At 44.2% G+C, this 22,912-nt stretch overlaps 3 protein-coding genes across 10 annotated transcripts in view; 1 reads left to right on the top strand and 2 right to left on the bottom strand.

The window, feature by feature from the left end:
* ERCC4 (ERCC excision repair 4, endonuclease catalytic subunit) overlaps positions 1–3,851 on the bottom strand; it is a 40,026-nt gene extending 36,175 nt beyond the window's left edge. For 2 of the 3 annotated variants that reach the window (XM_070761078.1, XM_070761079.1), the window contains exons 1-2: positions 3,577–3,838; positions 556–736 (exon numbers count right to left, since the gene is read on the bottom strand). In XM_070761078.1, coding sequence (XP_070617179.1) covers positions 556–736; positions 3,577–3,756 — 361 coding nt within the window. In that variant the 5' untranslated portion in view covers positions 3,757–3,838. Of the gene's footprint in view, positions 1–555; positions 737–3,576 lie in introns of all 3 variants that reach the window. The other variant, XM_070761077.1, reaches the window with a different exon arrangement.
* Positions 3,852–4,256: 405 nt separating this feature from the next.
* Positions 4,257–15,562, top strand: NME3 (NME/NM23 nucleoside diphosphate kinase 3). Its single transcript, XM_070761108.1, has 5 exons — positions 4,257–5,021; positions 7,372–7,502; positions 11,257–11,358; positions 13,113–13,225; positions 14,606–15,562. Exons 1-5 carry the CDS (start codon positions 4,979–4,981, stop codon positions 14,724–14,726), a joined length of 510 nt encoding a protein of 169 aa, XP_070617209.1. The 5' UTR covers positions 4,257–4,978; the 3' UTR covers positions 14,727–15,562.
* Positions 15,563–16,674: 1,112 nt separating this feature from the next.
* MAPK8IP3 (mitogen-activated protein kinase 8 interacting protein 3) overlaps positions 16,675–22,912 on the bottom strand; it is a 101,326-nt gene continuing 95,088 nt past the window's right edge. For 5 of the 6 annotated variants that reach the window (XM_070761104.1, XM_070761103.1, XM_070761107.1 and 2 more), the window contains one exon: positions 17,922–19,998. In XM_070761104.1, coding sequence (XP_070617205.1) covers positions 19,877–19,998 — 122 coding nt within the window. In that variant the 3' untranslated portion in view covers positions 17,922–19,876. Of the gene's footprint in view, positions 17,157–17,921; positions 19,999–22,912 lie in introns of those variants that run through there. The other variant, XR_011559848.1, reaches the window with a different exon arrangement.

Below are 22,912 nucleotides of genomic sequence, written 5' to 3'. Positions count from 1 at the left end.
AGTGGTGTAGGGTCTCAATTCTTCTCTTCTCTTCTATTCCCCTGTTCCCCAGCTCTTGTTTTAGCTGCTGGCTTTACAGCCCTCTTTCCCAACCCTGGTAACTTGAAGATGTGTAGATTCCAACTTCCAGATTTCTCCTGCCAACGTGGTAAACATTAAGGCATGCCGTCTGGGAAATTCTGGAAGTTGCAATCCACATATCTTCAAGTTGCAGAGGTTGGGAAACTCTGGCTTAGAGAGACAGAAAGTGACTAGTTCAAGATTATCTGGCAAACCTCATGACCTAATTCCAGCAATATCTCAATCCATCAATAAGCCACACAGGTTAAAAGGAATGTCGGTGATTAATCTGTAGCTTACAAGCTGCGGTTTTTAATAGCGCTTCTCCTACACTGCCCTCTAGTGGCAATGGCCCTATAAAACAAAGAACATTATTTGAAATTTGCCTTCACGTGAATGGGGAGGAACAATAGCCCTGCATTTTTCAGTCTAGACTCAAAACTATGCATGGCATGCAGAGAGGTGGGAATGACACCCGGGTTTTCAACTTCTTACCAGTGATAAGATCTGCAGGAATCCTGTTGGTCAGAAAATCCACCACCAGAATCCGGCTAGTGGCGAAAATAACTCCTCCCTGTGTGTAAACCTCATAGCGGCTGCTGCTGGCAATTTCATTCGTAACTCGCCGAGGAAGATAAGCAACATTATCCGTCTTTAACTGGTCAATAAAGTATTCCTAACAAAGGAAAAAAGATTCAGAGTAAAGAGGAAGATAAGGAACAGTTTATTGTCTTTCACTGATTGCTAAAATGTGCCTGATAAAGGAAAAAATATTTTATTTTATTTATTTATTTTGTCCAATACACACTGAGGGTTTTAGTGGGTATATATCTATATACACATAGTAAAATACATGATGAAGGTTATAGAGGAGATACTCATAGTAAAATATATCTAAGAAATAATAGAAAAGAAGATGTAGTAATAGAACATATCAATGAAAGAGTAGAAGAAGAGATATAGGAATAGAAGAAAGGTATAGGAGATATAGGAGAGCAATAGGACAGGGGACGGAAGGCACTCTAGTGCACTTGTACTCGCCCCTTACAGACCTCTTAGGAATCTGGAGAGGTCAACCGTAGATAATCTAAGGGTAAAGTGTTGGGGGTTTGGGGATGACACTATGGAGTCCGGTAATGAGTTCCACACTTCGACAACTTGGTTACTGAAGTCATATTTTTTACAGTCAAGTTTGGAGCAGTTAATATTAAGTTTAAATCTATTGTGTGCTCTAGTGTGGTTGTGGTTGAAGCTGAAGTAGTCGCCGACAGGCAGGACGTTACAGCATACAAAGCCTTCCCTGGAGCTTGGGCAGGGAAAAAACGCCCTCTCCCATCTCCATAGAGGCTCTCTGGAAGCCAAAATCGCCTTCCCAGAGCTTCTGTGTGAGCCAAAAATCAGCTGGCTGGCACACACATGCATGTTGGGGCTGTGCTAGGGCAATGGCTCGCATGCCATTAGATATGGATCAACGTTCCATCTGTGCCATAGGTTCACCATCACTGCCTTAGGCTAATTCCTTATTAGAGCAATTGTTTTTAAACTGCTTTTTTTATTTCTGCAAATCTTAAACTCTCCAAATTCACTATCAACTATTAAGCATAAGTGGGAGATTTGGCCTACATCAGAATTGATTTTCAGCAAATGGAAAAGGACAAGTAGCATTCTGTGTCTCCTGCCAACTAATGATATTCAAATGCCTATCGATAGTGCAAATCCTATGCATACTACTCAGGAATTAACACCCCTGTTTAATTCAATGGGGCTCCATTACTTGATAAATATTTTATACCATTGCAATCTAAGGGTGTCATACAGAAACAATTCAGATTTATAACGTGGTCTATGAATGTCTGCTTAGATGTAAAGTGCACTTTTTCAATGGGGCTGCTTTTCTTATATGTTCCTAGAACTATGTTCAGATATAGCAATAGCTCAGATTTATATCCTGCTTCAAAGTGCTTTCCAGACCTCTCTAAGCAGTTTACACACTCAGCATATTGCCCCCAACAATCTGGGTTCTCATTTTACCGACCTTGGAAGGATGGAAGGCTGAGTCAACCTTGAGCCTGGTGAGATTTGAACTGCCAAACTGCAGGCAGCCAGCAGTCAGCAGAAGTAGCCTGCAGTACTGTATTCTAACCACTGCGCCACCACAGCTCATATGGATGGATGGATGGATGGATGGATGGATGGTTATAGATAATGTTCCTCAATTTCTAGACAGTCTCGCAGCCCAACTCACCTCATAGGCTTGTTGTGGAGAAATAGGAGATTAGATATATTCACCACATTGAGTTATTTATAAATAATAATAATAATAATAATAATAATAATAATAATAATAATAATAATAGACAGAATATCAATAGGCACATCTTCTCATGGGTGGTTCTGGCAGAACACTCGCACAAATGATGCCATGAGTCTCGACTGTCACAGAGCACGAGAGTTTGGGTGGAGTGTTTTACACCACATTTGAGGAAAGTCCTTCTTAAACTGGACCATCATTCAGAAAAGTGTTCTAGAAATTCTATGAGTTTGGGCCAATCACCAGTATATTGTGAGTTCTAGTCCTGCCTTAGACCTAAAAACCAGTTGGGTGACTTTGGGCCAATAACTAGGAGATGTTGGGAGTTCTAGTCCCACCTTAGGCCTGAAAACCAGTTGGATGACTTTGGGCCAATCGCTAGGAGACTGTGAGTTCTAGTCCCACCTTAGGCCTGAAAACCAGTTGGGTGACTTTGGGCCAATCGCTAGGAGACTGTGAGTTCTAGTCCCACCTTAGGCCTGAAAACCAGTTGGGTGACTTTGGGCCAATCTCTAGGAGACTGTGAGTTCTAGTCCCACCTTAGGCCTGAAAACCAGTTGGGTGACTTTGAGCCAATCGCTAGGAGACTGTGAGTTCTAGTCCCACCTTAGGCCTAAAAACCAGTTGGGTGACTTTGAGCCAATCGCTAGGAGACTGTGAGTTCTAGTCCCACCTTAGGCCTGAAAACCAGTTGGGTGACTTTGAGCCAATCGCTAGGAGACTGTGAGTTCTAGTCCCACCTTAGGCCTAAAAACCAGTTGGGTGACTTTGAGCCAATCGCTAGGAGACTGTGAGTTCTAGTCCCACCTTAGGTCTGAAAACCAGTTGGGTGACTTTGGGCCAATCACCAGGAGATGTTGTGAGTTCTAGTCCCACCTTAGGCATCAAAATTAGTTGGGTGACTTTGGGTCAATCACCAGGAGACCATAAGTTCTAGTTCCACCTTAGGCCTGAAAACCAGTTGGGTGACTTTGTGCTAGTCCCTCTCTGTCTCAGCCCAGCCTACCTCACAAGGTTGTTGTGGTGGAGTTGTGAGCCGCCCTCCACCCTCCCCCCGTGATTGACAAGCTGGCCCTTCCCACCCAAGCAGGGCTAGCATTGAACAGCAGCCCCCTCGGCTTCCACAAGGTCAACCCGGCGTCCACCCGGCCCGAGCGTCTCGTGGTGGGAAGGCGGCCGGGCTGAGGGAGGGTCGCCCCTCCTACCTCCTCCGCAGGGCCGGTGTTCAGCACCAGGACCAGCCGGGTGGGTTCGCAGTAGAGGCGAAGGAAGCGCAGGAGCAGGCGGTCGACGCCCATCCCGCGGGCGCAGATGACCAGCCCGTCTTGGTGGAAAAGGTCCAGGAAAATCTGCGTTTCGTGCTCCAGAGGCGGCCCGGCCGCCATGGCTGAACCCGGCTGTCACCGGCAGCCTCTCTGCGCACGCGCAGAGAGCCATGGAGGGGGACGAGGTAGAACGGCGCAGACTGACTTCCCGTGGCGCTCCTTTCAGGCCGGAAGCTCCTCTTATTGATGGTGGGCGGGAGTGATGGGGAGAAAGAGCCTGAAGCAACTCTCGTCGATTAAATTACAGACCGCGCTGCTGCCATCTAGCGGTCGGCAGTTTGATTGTTTCAGAGTACAGTACAGTACAGTACAGTATTGCAATTGTTTGTATTACAGTAGATCCAGTACTAGACTTATATTCTGCAGCGTTCTCAACCTTCATAACATGTCTGGACTTCAGCTCCCCAAATTCCTCAGCCAGACTTCTTTAAAATAGAAAAGGTCACCTAAAATCCACCGTTCTAGAGGGCTTTACAAGCATGGGCCACCAGAAGAGGTGGCCACGACTTGTATCGAGATTAAGACAGCAGAAGAAAAGGGGCGGTTTGGATGGCCAGGAGCCTCCCTCCCTATTACGCAGCCAGTATCCAATATTGTAATTTTTCCTCCATAGAAGAGGGGAAAGGGGAAAGGAAAAGGGGGGAAGGAAATGAAAGGAGGAGGAGAGGAAAGGAAGGAGAAGGAGAAGAAAGAAGGGAAGGAAAAGAAAGAGGGGGAGGGAAGGAAAGGAAAGAAAAGAAAGAAAGAGAAGGAAAGGAATGAAGGAAAGAAGATGAAAGAAAATGAAAGAAAGAGAAGGAAAGGAATGAAGGAAAGAAGATGAAAGAAAATGAAAGAAAGAGAAGGAAAGGAATGAAGGAAAGAAGAGAGGAAAGAAAAGAAAGAAAGAGAAGGAAAGGAAAGGATAGCTCAATTTTAATTTAGTTCAGTTTAGTTTTTAAAGCCTATCCAACTTGGCCACTTTTTAAAGACTTTTGGCCACTTCAACTCCCAGACTCTGCCTGCCGTGCTGGGAATTGAAACCCACCAGGTCTTCAACCTGCCAACATTGGCCAGCCCGGCTTTCAAGGATCCCATTCAGTTCGTGCAGAGAGATCTCCCCTCCGCTATTTTGAACTGCGGCAGCCGCGCGCCTCCGAAGCCCAAAGCTCCGCCCCGGTGGAAAGGCGTGTGCACGCGCGCAAGGCATTAAACCCAGGCGCACCGGCCAGGTTGGGCTTCCCTTCCGGGTCCCTGCACGTCCCCGCTGCTACTATCTGCTGCTGGTCATCACCATCCCATCATGATTTTCTTGCTGGCTTTCTTTGCCAGCATCTTCCAGACAGGTGAGCCGGGAGGCGAGGGAAGGGACCAGGTGGGATGTCTCAGGGACCGCTTAACCATGGTTCGATCTTCTGCCCATCATCCCCAAGCTGCGGGTCAAGGCTTCCAGACAGCCCTTAGTCCTTTCTGGATCCGTCAGATGGGGTTTTTTTTTAACGGGGTGGGGTTCTTCCTTTCCCCACGTGCAAGAGACCCCATCCCTCATTCTGAGTGCAGAAATAGCAAGAGCATTTATTATTATTATTATTATTATTATTATTATTATTATTATTATTATCATCATCATCATTATCATCATCATCACGCAGTCCTAGGTGCTTGGGAAGCGCCCGACTGGTGATGAAATACAAAATCCAGCATAGTGATCTCGTTTGCTGTGTTGTAATATTATTATTGTTGTTGTTGTTGTTGTTGTTATTATTATTATTATTATTAATTAGATTTTTATGCCGCTCCTCTCCGAAGACTCGGAGCGGCTCACAACAACAATATACAATACAAATCCAATGATTAAAAACAGAACAGTTAAAACCCTTAATTTAAAAACAATCATACAACCCAAACAAACCATACAGAAAACGGGACTGCCGAGGGGGATCAATTTCCCCATGCCTGGTGGCAGAGGTGGGTTTTTAGGAGTTTGGGAAAGGCAAGGAGGGTGGGGGCAATCCTGATCTCCGGGGGGGGAGTTGATTCCAGAGGGCTGGGCATATATTTAGACTTATATGCTGCTTCCAAGTGCTTTTTACAGCCCTCTCTTTCTTGCTACAATTAGCAATAATATTTAGACTTATATACTGCTTCACAGTGCTTTACAGCCCTCTCTAAGCATTTACTGAATCAGCCTCTTACCCCCAACAATCTGGGTCCTCATTTGACCCACCTCGGAAGGATGGAAGGCTGAGTCAACCTTGAGCTGATGCTGAGATTTGAACTGCAGCTAGCAGTTAGCTGAAGTAGCCTGCAGCGAAGGGAATTGGAAGCCTCCCTTTTTTGCAAACCCCGTTGAGGATGCCTCTTCCAGGCTAATCTGGAATTAAAAGGTGGTGGGGGCAAGCTCTCTTTCGGACGAGAAGGATTCATCCTTTTGCTCCTGATTGGGCTGGGCAGGAAGGAAGGAAGGCGATGAGGCTGCAGTTTATGGGATGCCCTTGGGACACCAGCCTTGAGCTAATTCTTAAAAACATCTTCGCATGCTTGCTGGGAACAAGCATCCTTCCACCCTTTTCTGTGGCTTGCAGAAAAGATGCCATCAACACACAAGCTATTACCGTTAGTCCTTGATTTACAACCACCAGAGACCAGAAAGGGTCCTTGTTTTTTCTGTCTAAAAGCATGTTTCTGGGGATATTCAATATAATATATATTCTATATAAAACTCACTTCTGTTGTCAAGCGTGGGGGAACTGAAACATCTCCCCCAGCCTATGTAGTTTTTTGTGTATGATATGACTGTATGTATGTTTTTTTAATATATATTGGGGTTTCTTGTTTTTTAGACTTTTTAAACGTATTATTATTATTTTAGATTCTAACTATTAGATTTGTCATTATATATTGTTTTTATCATTGCTGTAAGCCGCCCCGAGTCTACGGAGAGGGGCGGAATACAAGTCTAATAAATAATAATAATAATAATAATAATAATAATAATAATAATAATAATATTCTGCCTTTCTAATATTTCTTAGGATAGTGATGGCGAACTTATGGCACGGGTGCCGGAGGTGGCACGCGGAGCCATTGCCTAGCTCAGCTCCAACATGCATGTGTGTGCCAACCAGCTGATTTTTGGCTCACATTGAGATTCTGGGAGGGCATTTCTGAGCCTCTGGGGGGATGGCGGAGGGCGCTTACTCTCCCTCAGCTCCAAGGAAGCCTTTGGAGGCTGGGGAGGACAAAACACGAGCCTACTGGGCCTACCAGAAGTTGGGAAACAGGCCATTTCTGGCCTCCAGAGGGCTTCCGGCAGGCAGGGGAAGCTGTTTTTGCCCTCCGCAGGCGTTGAATTATGGGTGTGGGCACTCATACATCTGCGAACAGAACAGGAATAGAAAATAGAATAGAATAGAATAGAATACCCACACTCTTTCGGCACCCGAGGAAAAAATGGTTCACCATCACTGTCCTAGGATATTTCATTTTTCTAGGAGAGAGGTGGGTGCTAACTTCCTACAGTTGATTGAACACTCCTCTAGCACTCATGATGTTACCTAATCTGGGTAATAAAACATCTGCAGGAAAACAACCATGTTCAGAGACCACCAAGGACCTGTTTTTAGATGTTCCTCCACCTTTGAAATCTTAATACCTTGCCATGTTTCTGTTGTTGTTGTTATTGTTTATTTCCAGCTTTTACGGGGGTAAACGAGCGCACTTTCCTTGCCATCAAGCCAGATGGGGTACAGCGGCATCTGGTTGGTGAGATCATCCGGCGTTTTGAGAAGAAGGGCTTCAAGCTGGTGGCGATGAAGCTCATGCAGGTGAGAACAGCCAGGGGAGCCCCCAGGTAGCATTCAGGGGACTCTGTCTGACGTTTGTCTCCATTATGGGCAACCTGGTCTGTTTTAAATGAGAGGTGCGTGAATGGAGCCTTATTGAAATTCACAGATCTAAATCATCCCCATCTCCAACCCTGCTGTTCTGTTCGGGTCTGTGAGACCCGAAATCAAAGTTTGAGACCCTGTAAAAAAATTTCCCTGCATATCTGAAACTTGAAATTTCATGACTTTTCATCGTTTCAGGGGTTCTCTCTATGAGAATTTTTTCGGGGGTGTGTGGGGTTTCTTTCTTGCTGAAAAAAAAAAGTCACACTTGTACTGTTCCCTGGTCACCCTGACCTGGACCAAAAACTCTTCATTTGAAGTGCTTATGTTTGGTCAGTTTGAAAACTTTTTTCACTTGGAAAGTAGTCTGACCATTTCTGCACACAATGATATGAAAATTGAACTGAAAAGAATTATGCATATTGCTTAATTTTGATTATAAAAGGCAGACCCCCCCTTTATTTGTGAACATTTTTTTCAATTTATAGATAGTTTAGCTTGCAAAATGTGTTCAATTTTACTAAAGTTGGTGTGGGATTGGTAGTTTGAACATTTCTGAATGTAAGAAAAATATAAATGAACTGAAAGAAATGATTCTTATTGGTTTTTTAAAATCAGAAATAAGGCCTCCCCCACCCCCTTGGCTGCTTGCAACCATTTTCACTTTATATTTTTTTAGGCTACAAATCTCTAAGGAATTTCCCCCCAAAAGTTTTGATATACTAAATTGAACAATCCTGATCATAAGAAAAATAGAAATGAACACACCCCCTCGGCCTTGCTGTGTGCCATTATTTTTCACTTTTCACAAAAACGGGGGGGGGGACATTTTATCAGCAAAATAAACCAATAAGCATTAATTTTTTCATTTTAATTTTCATTTCAATGTGTGCAGAAATGTTCAAACTTGTTTCCAAGTGAAAAAAGCTTTCAAATTGACCAAACCTAAGCACTTCAAATGAAGAGTTTTCGGTCCGAGCCAGGGTGACCCGGGAACATAACATTAGGGAGTTTTATTGAACAGAACAGCATTAAATGCAACGCTGGTCGGTTAACAGAAATGAAGACAAATGAAGGCAAAATAATAATAAAGGATAATGTTTGCAGGATCTAATTTGGGTCAATCACTGAGAATGGAGGTTTTATCTTCCAAGCATCTCTCTAGCATACTCTTCTAAGAGAGAGGCTCCCTGCACGACAATGATGGGTTCCTATGGGTATGGTCAGGTACACAGAACCAGTAGCAAAAATTTGATTTTTTTCCCCTTTTTTTCCCTTCTGAGCTCTGGGTATGTTTTTCCTATCGCAGTAAATGAGGTTGAATGTGTATAATTTTAGAAGAGCTGTGCGTGCATGTGTACATACAGTTTATATAGTAGATAATGTCTATTTTTGTGTACCTGTGTGTAATATGTATGTACACATATGGCATATATACATAGAATTAAATGGTATATTTTGGATGTTCAGTAATAGGAAATAGAGAGGGGAAATTGTATCCCAGCGACCGATTAAGTCCCACAGAGTTGGCCTTCTCCGGGTCCCGTCGACTAAACAATGTCGTCTGGCGGGTCTCAGGGGAAGAGCCTTCTCTGTGGCAGCCCCGACTCTCTGGAACCAGCTCCCCCCGGAGATTAGAACTGCCCCCACTCTCCTTGCCTTCCGTAAACTCCTTAAAACTCACCTCTGCCGTCAGGTATGGGGGAATTGAGGCATTCCCCCCGCCTCGCCTATACAATTTATTTATGGTATGTCTGTGTGTATGTCTGCTTTAATAATGGGGTTTTAAAATGTTTTTTAAATCTATTAGATTTGTCATAAATTGTTTTATTGTATGCTGTGAGCCGCCCCGAGTCTACAGAGAGGGGCGGCATACAAATCTAATAAATAAATAAATAAAGAAAGAAAACTCTTTGAGGCGAGGAGAGGCCAGGCACCCTAACCCAAACCCTTGACTTCCGTGACATCAAGTTGTCCCCCTTTTAAGACAGTCACATGACCTTAAAGCCACCCCGGTCACATGATCATCAAGCCACTCCCACCTGGTCACATGGCTGACAAGCCACACCCACAAAACAAGCCACGCCCACAGTGTGGTAGTAAAAAAAATTTGCAGCCCTTCACTGCTGCACAAGTCCAAAAGCCGAGAAGACTAAACCAGGTGACTGATTGGATTGGGTCCTGCAAAAATTAATACAGTACAATAAATTAGATCAAAAAACTAAAATGGCCATCAAGGAGACTTTACAGCCAGTGAACATGTCCTCAACTATTTTCCTGAGTTTCATGCCTGGGAAAATAGCCAAGTCTTAAGGACTTTCTGAAAAGCCAGCAGAATCAGAGCTAGCAGTAATATGATGTGGCATGATGTGCCCAAGACAACTTCTATTATTTAATTGTCTCTTTCCCTAACTAGCTGCCATTTTACAGATCAAGGATTCTGTCCGTTTAACCCAGTATTTCCCAACCTCAGCGACATTTAAGATGAATAGATTTCATCTCCCAAATTCCACAGTGAGTTGGCATGCTGGCTGGGGGAATTCTAGGAATTGAAGCCCACCCTATTTTGAAGTTGGCTACGGTTGACAAAGCAGATGTAACCAAAACTAATTATGATTATTTTAGCCTTCCTCTGGTTTGGTGATACAGTGTTCCCACGATTTTCGCGGGGGTTGCGTTCCCAGACTGCCCGCAAAAGTCGAATTTCCGCGAAGTAGAGATGCGGAAGTAAAAACACCATTTTTGGCTATGGACAGCCAAAACCTACCCCCGCGCACCCTTTTCCAAGGCCGCGCAAGGAGCCGGGCTTGAAGTTGGGGGCGGGGAGCGATGAAACTACGGAGGTCGGCAAAGATTGTTTTGAATGTCGTCCGCCCCCGCCCCCCCAGCCCCACTGGCCCTCGCGCCGCTATCCCCTGCCCGCCCGATCCGCCCCTCTCACCGGCTTTCTTGGGGCATGGGTCCTCCTGCAGCAGCGCTGGCAGCTACAGCTTCTCGTCCTCCTCATTCGGCCGCTAGCCGCTCTGAGCGCTTTGAGAATGCCCGCCCCGCCCCTCTCACAGTCCCTTAGCTGAGAGCGCTTTCGTCCCAGCTGTCAGCGAGGGGGCTGCAGGAGAGGCGGGGCAGGCATTCTCACAGAGAGAGAGCAACAGACAGAGCGAGATAGAAAGGAGAGAGGGAGAAAGAGAGAGAGAGAGCAAGAGGGGGGGAGAGTGGAAGGTAGAGAGAGAGAGAAAAATGATAGAAAAAAGGGGAGAAAAAAGAGAAATGAGAAAATGATTGAAGCAGAGAATGACAGGAAAGAGAGAAAGAGAGAGAGAAGTGACTCTTGGTGATGACATGACGTCATCGGGTGGGAAAAACCGTGGTATAGAAAAAACCGCGGAGTATTTTTTAATTCATATTTTTTGAAAAAACGTGGTATAGCCGTTTCGCGAAGTTTGAACCCGCGAAAATCGAGGGATCACTGTACTTGTTGCAGACAACAATTACTTACCATTGTTCAATATCTGTTCCTCATTTACTATTTCATTCCTACAGGATGCGTACAAAATGCCAGATAGAAATTAAACGTAGAGATCTAAGCTGGCTGACAGATAGGTCTTTTTATCCCTTATCTTGTATTATCAGTATATATATATTTACAAAAGTCCATAACGTGTTAATTGCATCTGATGTATCTTCTGCTCAGGCTTCGGAAGAGTTGCTGAAGGAACATTACTTCTCTCTCCGTGAACGTCCTTTTTTCAGCCGCTTGGTGAAATTCATGAGTTCGGGACCGATTGTGGCCATGGTGAGGAACAGAGATGTGAGAGGCTAAATATCAAATCATTAACATTTCCTGAGGTCAGATGGTCCTCGCTGAGAGACAACAGAAGTCCAAGGGCTCTGGTAGCTTTCCAGACTCGGCCCGAGATGTTCGTCAGGTCAAGCAAGATTGGCCAAGTGGGACTTTCGAGTTGCAAGAATTTTTCCTTCTCCATTTACAGTGTTCCCTCGATTTTCGCGGGTTCGAACTTCGCGAATAGCCTATACCACGGTTTTTCAAAAAGTATTAATTAAGAAATACTTTGCAGTTTTTTCCTATACCACAGTTTTTCCCATCCGATGACATCATACGTCATCGCCAAACTAATAATTTTTGCAAATAAATAACAAAAAAAAATATTCTTGTTAATAAATAATTATGTTTATAAATATCAGGATCACTAAGTGCCTTACTCAAAGGTGAGTACCAGTAATAATGGTGAGTAAATGGTTGTTAAGGGAATGGGAAACGGTAATTTAGGGGTTTAAAGTGTTACGGGATGGCTTGTGATACTGCCCATAGCCAAAAATGGTGTATTTACTTCCGCATCTCTACTTCGCGGAAATTCGACTTTCGTGGGCAGTCTCGGAACACATCCCCCGCGGAAATCGAGGGAACACTGTATCTCCATTTCCTAAAATGTTCTCCCCTGGGCTATTTTTATCCATCTTCTGAAGTTTCTAGGGCAGCCTCAAAACAGCCTGGATTAAAAACAGGGAGATTTTCATGACTAAATATTTGGTGCACATTTTGTTGAGGCTTTGTGGCGTCTGTCTTGAGCACTTTTTTCTTAGCCTTACTAGTTTTGAGAAGATGTCACAATCTTTCTTGCCAGTTGGGGCAGAACTGAACAGAATAGAATATAGAATAGAAAATAGAATAGAATAGAAAATATAGAATATAGAATAGGGTAGGGTAGAACAGAACAGGAATAGAATATACCGTTTCCCCAAAAATAAGACGTACCCCGAAAGTAAGGCATGTCAGAGGTTTTGCAGAATTTGCTAATATAAGGCACCCCCCGAAAATAAGGCGTAGTCAAGTTTACATACGGTACGGTGGAAAAACATACGGTACCATCCAAAGCTGTTCATAGCGGTACCGTAATAATGTGGCGTCCCCTGCTGGCCCCTTCCATCACTTTGTACCGTCCAGTACAGCAGACACAGTCTGCTGCTGTCTCACCGCCATTACAGTCTCCACTACAGTACGTAGACTGTAGTTCCTCTGGTGGCCGGAAGCTGCAATAGCGGGAGTATACTGTTGTACCATATAAGTGCCGCCGTTTGGGTGTGCAGGTGCCATACTGACAGGTACCGTACCGTAATCAGTGTACCGTACGGTACACTTTCTTTGGGGGTGTCAGCTTTTCTGCCTGTGAATTTGTCTTATTTCAGAAATATAAGGCACTCCCTGAAAATAAGACATAGCACAACTTTTGGAGCAAAAATTAATATAAAACAGTGTCTTATTTTCAAGGAAACACGGTAGAATAGAATAGAATAGAATAGAATTCTTTATCGGCCAAGTGTGATTGGACCCACAAGGAATTTGTCTTTGGTGCGTATGCTTACTTGAGTGCTTTCTCAGCTTCATTAGGAAAGTGGGGGTTTTGGGGGGGGGGGAACAGAACCATTTAACCAAAATTACATTGTTCCTGCAAGAACTTTTGGGCAGCTGAAAAAAAGATGCATCCAAGTTGTGGCCGTTGACCATTCTTCTCCATTCACTTTATGTAGGTCTGGCAAGGACAGGAAGTGGTCAAAACTGCACGTATGATGATTGGCGAAACCAACCCAGCCGATTCCAAACCTGGAACCATCCGAGGAGATTTCTGCATTGAAGTGGACAAGTGAGTTGAAGTCATTAAGTCCTCGGCATACGACCCCGTTTGATCCTTAGTTATTTCTGTGCTAAGTGAGATGAGCGAGTCTGCGGAGAGGGGCGGCATACAAATCTAATAAATTATTATTATTATTGTTAAGTGAGTTTTGCCACATTTTACGACCTTCCCTGCCGTGGTTAAGTTAGTAACATGGTTGTGATATGGCTTCCTGCATTGACTTGGCTTGTCAGAAGGTTGCAAAAGGGAGTCACATGACCTTGGGGTGCGTCAACCCGTCATAAATATGAGCCATTGGCCAAGCAATTTTGATCTCCTAACCATGGAGATGCCACAGTGGTGGTAAGTCCCCAAAAACCTTGCCATAAGTAACTTTTTTCAGTGCCGTTGTAACTTTGAATAGTTCACTGAATGAACATAAGTCCAGAACAGCCTGTAGTTTCCTTCTATTATCAAGCCTGTTTCATTCCAAATGAGCCTGGGTGGCGCAGCAGGTAGAGTGCTGTACAGCAGGCCACTGAAGCTGACTTGTAGATCTGAAGGTCAGCGGTTCAAATCTCATCACTGGCTCAAGGTTGACTCAGCCTTCCATCCTTCCGAGGTGGGTAAAATGAGGACCTGGATTGTGGGGGCAATAGCCTAGCTGTGTTAAAAAAAAGTGCTATTGCTAACATGTTGTAAGCCGCCCTGAGTCTAAGGAGAAGGGCGGCATAAAAATCAAATAAATAAATAAATTCTGGAAGGTCCCTAGCAAGTCCGATATTTAACGGGATAAACAGTGGAACATTGGTTCTTTTAAAGTCCTCTTGTCTTGATATTTATTAACAACCCCTACATTATTAGTGGTTGTAACACGCTGACTACCATCACCAGATAATGTCAGAGCCATGAAGTTAGTTGGGGGAAAGATCAAAAGCAACATGAGAAAATATTATTTTACTGAAAGAGTAGTAGATCCTTGGAACAAACTTCCAGCAGACATGGTTGGTAAATCCACAGTAACTGAATTTAAACATGCCTGGGATAAACATAGATCCATCCTAAGATAAAATACAGGAAATAGTATAAGGGCAGACTAGATGGACCATGAGGTCTTTTTCTGCCGTCAGTCTTCTATGTTTTTATGAGCCGTCATACATTTAGCAATAGCAATAGCACGTAGACTTATATACCGCTTCACAGTGCTTTACAGTCCTATCTAAGGGGTTTACAGCTTATTGCCCCCCAACAATCTGGGTCCTCATTTTAGAAAAATTATTTCCTCTGTGTCTTGTCTCTCGATGGGAGGTAGGAGGTGCTTATCTTAGAGGGAAGTGAACCTTGTACGAAATGCATTCCCTCTCCAAATCAATCCAACTTCCTTTTACACTACTGTTTCCTCCTTTGCAGGAACGTGATTCATGGCAGTGATTCCGTAGAGACCGCTCAGCGAGAAATTGCACTCTGGTTTCGTTCCGAGGAGCTGTTCTGTTCTTCGAAGGATAGCAAAGAGCACTGGATTTATGAATAACCATTCGAAAGAAAAATCTTGGGTTGCTTTTGGGGGTCTGGACTTCATTTGGGGAAATCTTCTGAATGTATTGCATACTGACGCACATCCAATCGAGCACTGGTTGAGAAAACCTGTTCTAGCTATTGAGTGTAATATTACAATAATATCTGTGAGCTACAAAAGCACAACTACACAGAAGTCTTCCAATCAGATATTATTCTTCAAATGTCCCTCTTACATTAAGCTTTCCACTCTAAGTTCTTATTCGGCTTTGTTTCATTGCTGGAGCTGTCTGGACAAAGCTGGGGAATGTTTCTCGAACCTTTTATCTAATTCTCCAAAAACTCACTCCAAGATAAAAAGAGAGAGCAATCTAGCTTATGTTTGACTGCCAAGCAATTAAAATAACTTGTTCCCAATTAACAGGAGGGAACAGAGCCTTATAATCAATGTCTTTTTGGGGGGGGTCCTCCCTCCCCCCATTTAAATGCTCATTCTCTTTAAGAGGAAGAAAGAGTGATGGTTGAAAAGGCAGAATTTCGGGCACTGTGGTTTTATTTCCCCCCCCACCCCCCATCTAAAGTGAGTTTTAATACTTCAGAATCGGCAGAATTCATTTTTAATGTTATGCTCTTGGAATTGCAAAAAAACAAACTGTATAGAACAGGAAACAAATCCAATGCCTGTTTAAGAGAGATCGATCTGCAAGGTTTCTATGCTATTAAATTACCAACTCAGATGCTGGAACGAGACGCACAGCTCTATTTGCAGATATTTTCCAAGGATATTTGTTTTGTCTGTACGAGCTTTTCAACAATTCATTTTGTTTTTGTAAAATAAATGTGGGAAAGATGCTCGTTTTCATTCCTCCTGTTTTCAGAGAGGTGGTGTCACTGGAGCCTTGCGGCTTCTGATGAAGACGAGGAAGAATAGGAATGCCACCTTGAGGGATGGCAAAATAAGGACGCCGGACATAGAGGAGCGAAAGTGGCAGTCGTACAGTGCATAGCCTTTAGAAGAGAGCCTTTGTAGCTCATCATTGAACTATGGTGCTCTGTGAGCTTGGCGGTTGACTTGCAGACATTTAATTACCAAAGTAGGTCATATCATCAGTGTTGGTGAGAGGGTTTCCCCTTCCCCCTTGGAGCTCTTTGATCAGACTATTTACTATTTAAACGTCTATGGAGATTCTCAGTCATCCAGGTTGTCCCAAAGGTGCTTTTTTCAGGAGGCACCTGGACTTTCTGGTTTTTCATTGAAGATGTTTCGCTTCTCTTCCAAGAAGCTTCTTCAACTCTGGGTGGTGGGGAATGGGAAGGATTTATACTCCTTGCAGAGAATGCCAATGTCCAGCGGTCTGCAAGGAATTATAAACCCTTCTGCTCCCCACCATCCAGTCAGAGCTGAAGAAGCTTCTTGGATGAAAAGCAAAACGTCTTTGAAGGAAAACCAGAAATCCCGGATGCTTCTTGAAAAAGTCCCTTTGGGACTGTTTACTATTTCCCCTCTCTGCCAGCAACCAACACCCAGATAAATAGATTAAAACAGGGGTTAAAACCAAACCAAGGATCAATCATTAATCAATACTGCAATGAAAAAACTACCAACTGAGACAAACAAACAATAAACAGCAGCCTAACCAAGGAACTGCAAGGAAAGAACAACATCCCTACCAAAACTAATAGGGCAAGCCATTACAGTACATTGAAAACGAGAACAACCCCCACCCCCATCTGCCACTGATGACAATACCTAGTTGGGTCACGAGATGTCTGCAAGAAAACAACTCACTTTGAAGAGCACTAAGGACTCCATGATATGTACCAAGCACTTTAGAGTTCTACCCATTGACAATGTCACTTTTTGCACTGTTGTGTGTTCCAGCAAGAGATGGAGGCCTCTTTTTGGCAGTTGGATGTGGGAGACTTCCATCTTTCTCGGAGGTTCAGCAATACGCTCAGACCCATGACGATAATAACATTTTTATTTCATACAGAACAGATATGATTTTCAGTTAGTTTGGTAGCACGGAAGGGGGAAAAGCACGGGAGAGGTTTGTTTTTCATACAGCCGCCTCTTTACATCTTCAAACAAAACAGCAGAGTTTACAGCCTCAAGACACGTTTTTGTTTTGTTTTTTAAAAAAAATCCTTTCGTAACGTACAAGTCAACTTTACATACATCACAGTGGAATTGCAGCAGGAAAGGTCTCTCCGTGCGGTCCCTCCACGTCAGCGTTTCTCCAGGCCGGCTGACGGCCCCTAAAAAGGAGCACATTCTTTGGGTGCTGTTTCCTTCACTCTCCTCCTCCTCCACGCCATTCACACATATGTGCTTCTTTTCAACATGCTCCCAACCGCCAAAGGCTTGGGAGCAGTTGCAGTAGACAAGCAAAGTTTAGGATTAGTAAATGCCAGAAAAAAGAGAGAGGCTGGAGGCTTCATCAAACTTTAAAAACAAAGAAAGAAACAAACTTGGTTTCAAATATATGTAAGAACAGGATGTACTCTCGTGCCTTTGCTAGGCTTCTGTTTCTTTATTTACTTATTTATTTGTAGAGTTTCTTAACTTCGGCCACTTTTAAGAAGTCTCAGCTTTAACTCCCAGAATTCTCCATGATTTGAAGTCCAAATTTCTTAACGTACCCGAGAGACGTTGTAGGGTACTCAGCCTAAACTCCCTCCCTCTCTCTCTCCCCTTTCTCTCTCTCTTTCTCTGTTTCTTTCTCTCTCTCTCTCTCCCCCTTTCTCTCTCTCTCTCTCTGTTTCTTTCTCTCTCTCTCTCCCCCTTTCTCTCTCTCTTTCTCTTTCTGTTTCTTTCTCTTTCTCTCTTTCTTTCTCTCTCTCTTCCTCTTTCTCTCTCTCTCCCTCTCTCTGTCTTTCTCTTTCTGTTTCTTTCTCTCTCTCTCCCCCCTTTCTCTCTCTCTCTTTCTCTTTCTGTTTCTTTCTCTCTCTTTCTCTCTTTCTTTCTCTGTCTCTTCCTCTTTCTGTTTCTCTCTCTCTCCCTCTCTCTGTCTTTCTCTTTCTGTTTCTTTCTCTCTCTCTCCCCTTTCTCTCTCTCTTTCTCTGTTTCTCTCTCTCTCTCTCCCCCTTTCTGTCTCTCTTTCTCTTTCTGTTTCTTTCTCTCTCTTCCTCTTTCTGTTTCTCTCTCTCCCTCTCTCTCTCTTTCTCTTTGTTTCTTTCTCTCTCCCCCCCCTTTCTCTCTCTCTTTCTCTTTCTGTTTCTTTCTCTTTCTCTCTCTCTTCCTCTTTCTGTTTCTTTCTCTCTCTCTTTCTCTCTCTCTCTCTCTCCCTCTCCCTCTCTGTCATATATATGTTTGTTTGTTTCTTCATTCTCCCCTTCAGAAAATGCACTGCTCTGTAGCTTTACCCCTCCCATCAAACTAAGGACAGCTTCCTTTCTGAGACATGTATAGCACTGCGGCTTCAACCAACCTTTTATTTTTATCACGGAACCAATTTTGTTGGCTTGATGGCTTTGTCGTGCTATTATCAACCTTCCTCACTTTGCTGCCCTTTGTGTTAGAAATACAACTTTCTGAATTTAGAGTTTTGGGGGAAGGGAGTCCTGATATGTCAAGGCAGATGGCAACACCTGATACAGGAGACTAACAACTAACCCCAGGGTTGTAGACCAGACTGGGTATTTGAAAGAAGGAGAAGGAGAAGCCAACATGGATGTGGCATCGATGAAGACCTTAACTCACTGGGGGAATTGCCTTTATGGACCCACCTGGAAGGCAGCCAGTTGGGAAAGGCTAGAAAAGGATACTAAGACCATCTGGGATGGTCCTGGAAACCACCTCCAAACACTGTATGTGAGAAGATAAAGTTCACCTCCTTAGCAGCTTTTTTTGGACCTCATCAGACTCTTAACACTGTCCTCCACCGTCCGCCTCAATTCCTTTTGCTACTTCTACAAGTCCTAGTCTAAGAAGGAAGACCTCCTGAACCTCCAGCTGCCCTTCACTTCCCCTCTTCCCTACTTCCTTCTCCCGGACAATTGCCTATCTCTCTACAGATTCAACCCTTACATTCCCTGACCCATTTGCCTTCCACATTTGCTTGATTTCTCCTAGTTTCTACCTGATTGTCTCTTTCTGAGATAGATAACCTGAAAAATTATATGATTTATATTCCTGCAGCTCTCAGTAGAGCACCTCCAGATACATCGAAGGTGGTTTCACCCTCCAAAATATCCATCCAATGCAGCTCTGGAAAATGCAATATTTCAAGGAGGAAGAAGTTCAGATGTCTCTGGCTTGCTGTAGACCAAACGCCAAATGTGTACACTTGCCTTCCCATCCTTTAGAATGCCATTTTCTATAAGGCAGTAGCATGAAGACTATTCCACCTTCAGATTAACTCCATGCTTATCTGGTAAACCCTTATCTATACTGCATCTCTATCCTTCTGCATCTTCAAAGAGCCCAGAACGCTTTCCAAACAGGTGCCTAGACTGCAGTGAACCCACCAGTGCCCAATTAAAATAAATTTAGTGATGGGAACTCATCCTGTGGTCAGAGCCCATATTCTACATACAATGCCAACTGCTATAATCCCCAAACATACCTGCAAACCTTCCTGGTACAGATTTTAAGATACTTTAGCCAAGTTCAGACCGCTCCCAAATTCGTGCCTGGACCTCACAGGATAATTGTGAAGGAGAAAGGACAGGGATGTTGGTTGCTCTCAAAAACATCTCATACTGGCTTGGAGACCAATCCAACTGTCGACACAGTTTCCATGGTGGCAAAGGGAGTAAGCCAGTTAAGCAGTTCATAGGTACTTTACTCCATGCAGGTAGGGAAGGAAGGAAGAGAAGGAGGGGGCTGCCTTGGAAAAAGTTGTCCAGTCCTTCTGAGCCAAGGCTGTGGTCTTCCTTTCTATCTTGGCTTCTGATGCAACAGACTTCATCCCAAAATTCCCTCCTGCCCAAAAGCCAAAGGTAACCCAGCCAGTCTATACAAGTCCCACCAGCTCAACACCATGACTGTAAACCTGGAGAAGGAAGGAGCCACTGCATGGCACGGGGATAGTTGTAGTTATCTGGGATCGGACAGGCCGGCGGTAGGAATTATGCAAAAGTTCTGTATGTACATATTGGCATTCAGGAAGTGGGTGTCAGTAGAAGGGAAAAAATTATACTGGCAGGAAGAGGAAGAGAGGCTCATTCCGGGATATAAGACACCTGCCAGACGATGATGTGGCTTCGTTCGGCCTTGGAGAGGATTGGCTTCACCTGGGCAACATCGCCCGTGTTTTCTTCGGTCTCGTCGTCTTCTCCGTCACCTTTACAAGGAAGAGGAACAAAAAGAATAGAGTGTGGGTGTCAAACTCAGCTTCACTGAGGTCCGCATCAGGGTTGTGTTTAGCAATAGCATTTAGATGGAGTGGGTGGTGCACCAGTTGCGGCCCTATTTGGACAGGGAGTCATTGCTCACAGTCACTCATGCCCTCATCACCTCGAGGTTCGATTACTGCAACGCTCTCTACATGGGGCTACCTCTGAAAAGTGTTCGGAATAGGCGTTGATTGCTTACCTGAACGCCTCTTCTCGTACGGTGAGTGGGTACAGCAGTCACATGGGGGTTGCTCCTGTCCAATCCGTTGGAACTGAGCCTAGTATTAAAAAAGACTGCTGGATCCGCCCCTTCCCCAGAATTCGCGAATCCGTAGACTAGGCTCAGTAGTGAAGCTCTTTAATGTTCAACTCTCATGTGTTATAAGAAAATAGAATAGAAGGTAAAGAAGACCACACATAGGGAGGGAAGTGACTGCTGTACCCACTCACCGTACGAGAAGAGGCGTTCAGGTAAGCAATCAACGCCTATTCTCCGTACTGAAGGAGTGGGTCCAGCAGTCACATGGGACATACCCAAGAGATAGGTCCCTAGGGTGGGAGTACATTGCTATCGTGAGAGATAACGGATTGGAGTACTCTTCTGCCGAAGGCAGCGTCCGCTGATGCGTACGAATCGATTTTGTAGTGCTTTATGAAGGAATTTGGCGAGGCCCAAGTGGCTGCTTTGCAGACTTCTTCCAACGGAGCCTGAGTCGCCCAAGCGGCAGATGTGGCAGCACTTCTGGTGGAATGCGCTGTAATATTCCTTGGAATGGAGAGGGAAGCTGTCTCGTAGGCCTTAGAGATGGTCCCTCTGATCCAACGACCTATTACTGTAGAAGACACTCTGGATCCCAAGGATCTGGGATGGTAGGCTATGAAGAGTGCTTCAGACCTCCGGATGGATCTTGTGCGTTGGATATAAACCTTTAGCGCTCTAGTGAGATCCAGAGTGTGCCATCTAGTTGCCAGGGGATGCTCTCGTTGGAGGCAGAAGGAAGGTAATATGATATCCTGAGATCTGTGGAACATGGAACTAACCTTTGGTAGAAAGGTGGGGTCCAGTCGCAGAACCACCTTGTCCTGGTGAAACTGACAAAGGTCCTGTCTGATAGAAAGGGCTGCCAACTCAGATATGCGTCGGGCGGATGTAATCGCCACCAGGAATGCTACCTTAAAGGATAGGTACCTGAGGGACGCAGAATTCAGGGGGTCGTAAGGTGCCTGAGTAAGAGAGTGGAGAACCCGTGGCAAGTCCCAGGTAGGATATCTGTGGATTTTAGAAGGCCTGAGGTTGGCCACTCCTCTTAGAAATTCTTGGATTTCTGGAAAGGAGCGGAGGGGCTGCCTGCGAGGCTCCGCCAAGACGGAAGAAATGGCGGCCAGGTGTCGGCGGATGGTGCTGGTAGAGAGGCCTTGGTGGAAACCCTTCATGAGGAAGGTGATAACTGAGACATGGTTTAAGGATTCTAATGAATGGGAAATATCCATACCAGGATATACACTGTATAGGAAGGATAGAATAGAGAGAAGGGGAAGTGGAGTAGCCATTTATGTTAAAGAAACTCTAAAAACAACACTAATTCAAAATACATGTCAAGATCTAGAGACCCTCTGGATTTGCATGCAAAATAAAGACGGTTCTGTCATTAGAATTGGGGTGATCTATAGGCCTCCAGGGCAATCTGAGGAATATGACAACAAGATGGTGGATGAAATTACCCAAATGGCAGTAAAGGGAGATATTGTGGTTATGGGTGATTTCAACATGCCTGATGTTGACTGGAATATCCCCAGTGCCCTTACATGCAAAAGTAAGAATATAGTAGAGGCCTTTACAGGAGCAGCTCTGGCACAGCTGGTTAAGACACCAACTAGAGGGGAGAATATTCTAGATTTAGTTTTTACAAATGGGAATTGGGTTTCAGATGTCAAGGTGGGAGAAAATTTAGGTTGCAGTGACCATCTATGTTTGTGGTTTGATGTAAAAACTCATTGTGAGCAATCCTATAATGCAACCAAAGTATTGGATTTCAGAAAAACAAATTTTAATGCAATGGGGGAATATTTAGATAATGAATTAAAGGGGAGGGATAAAATGGCAGGAGCGAGCACCCAGTGGACTGTATTTAAAAAGGCCATCTTAAAAGCCACTGGACTGTATGTAAGACAAATAACTAAAGGTAAAAGGAAGAAGAAACCGCTATGGTTTAGCAATGATGTAAGGACTATAGTCAATGAAAAAAAGGCTGCCTATAGGAGGTATAAAGAGTCTGGAAGTATAGCTGATAGGGAGGTGTATAAAATGAGACAGAAGGAGGCGAAACAGATAATATATGCTGCTAAAGCCTCAAAAGAGGAAGAAATTGCCAAATCTCTAAAGAAGGGGGATAAAACCTTCTTCAGATATATTAGTGATAAGAAGAAGAAAAACTGCGGCATCACGAAGCTTAGTACCGGGAAAAATACATGCATTAATGGGAATAAGGAGATCGCTGACCATTTCAATAGCTACTTCTGTTCAGTTTTCTCAAAAGACACCTTACAAAATAATACTATAGAGGGATATAGCATTGCCTCCAACTGTACGGATTCAGCTCCAGTGATCTTAGAAGCCGATGTCTTAGAAGAACTTGAACGATTAAAGATAAATAAGGCAATGGGTCCAGATGGCATCCACCCCAGAGTTCTTAAAGAACTCAGATCTGTCATTGCTACCCCCCTGACTGATTTGTTTAACCAATCCTTGTTAACAGGAGATGTTCCTGAGGATTGGAGAATGGCAAGTGTTGTGCCTATCCACAAGAAGGGCAGTAGAGAAGAAGCTGGTAACTACAGGCCAGTTAGCTTGACATCAGTTGT

Source organism: Erythrolamprus reginae, chromosome 9 (genome assembly GCF_031021105.1).
Source record: "Erythrolamprus reginae isolate rEryReg1 chromosome 9, rEryReg1.hap1, whole genome shotgun sequence".
Lineage (NCBI taxonomy): Eukaryota > Metazoa > Chordata > Lepidosauria > Squamata > Dipsadidae > Erythrolamprus > Erythrolamprus reginae.
The sequence above is the reverse complement of the archived record's forward strand: the minus strand, read 5'-3'. Positions and strand labels throughout refer to the sequence as shown.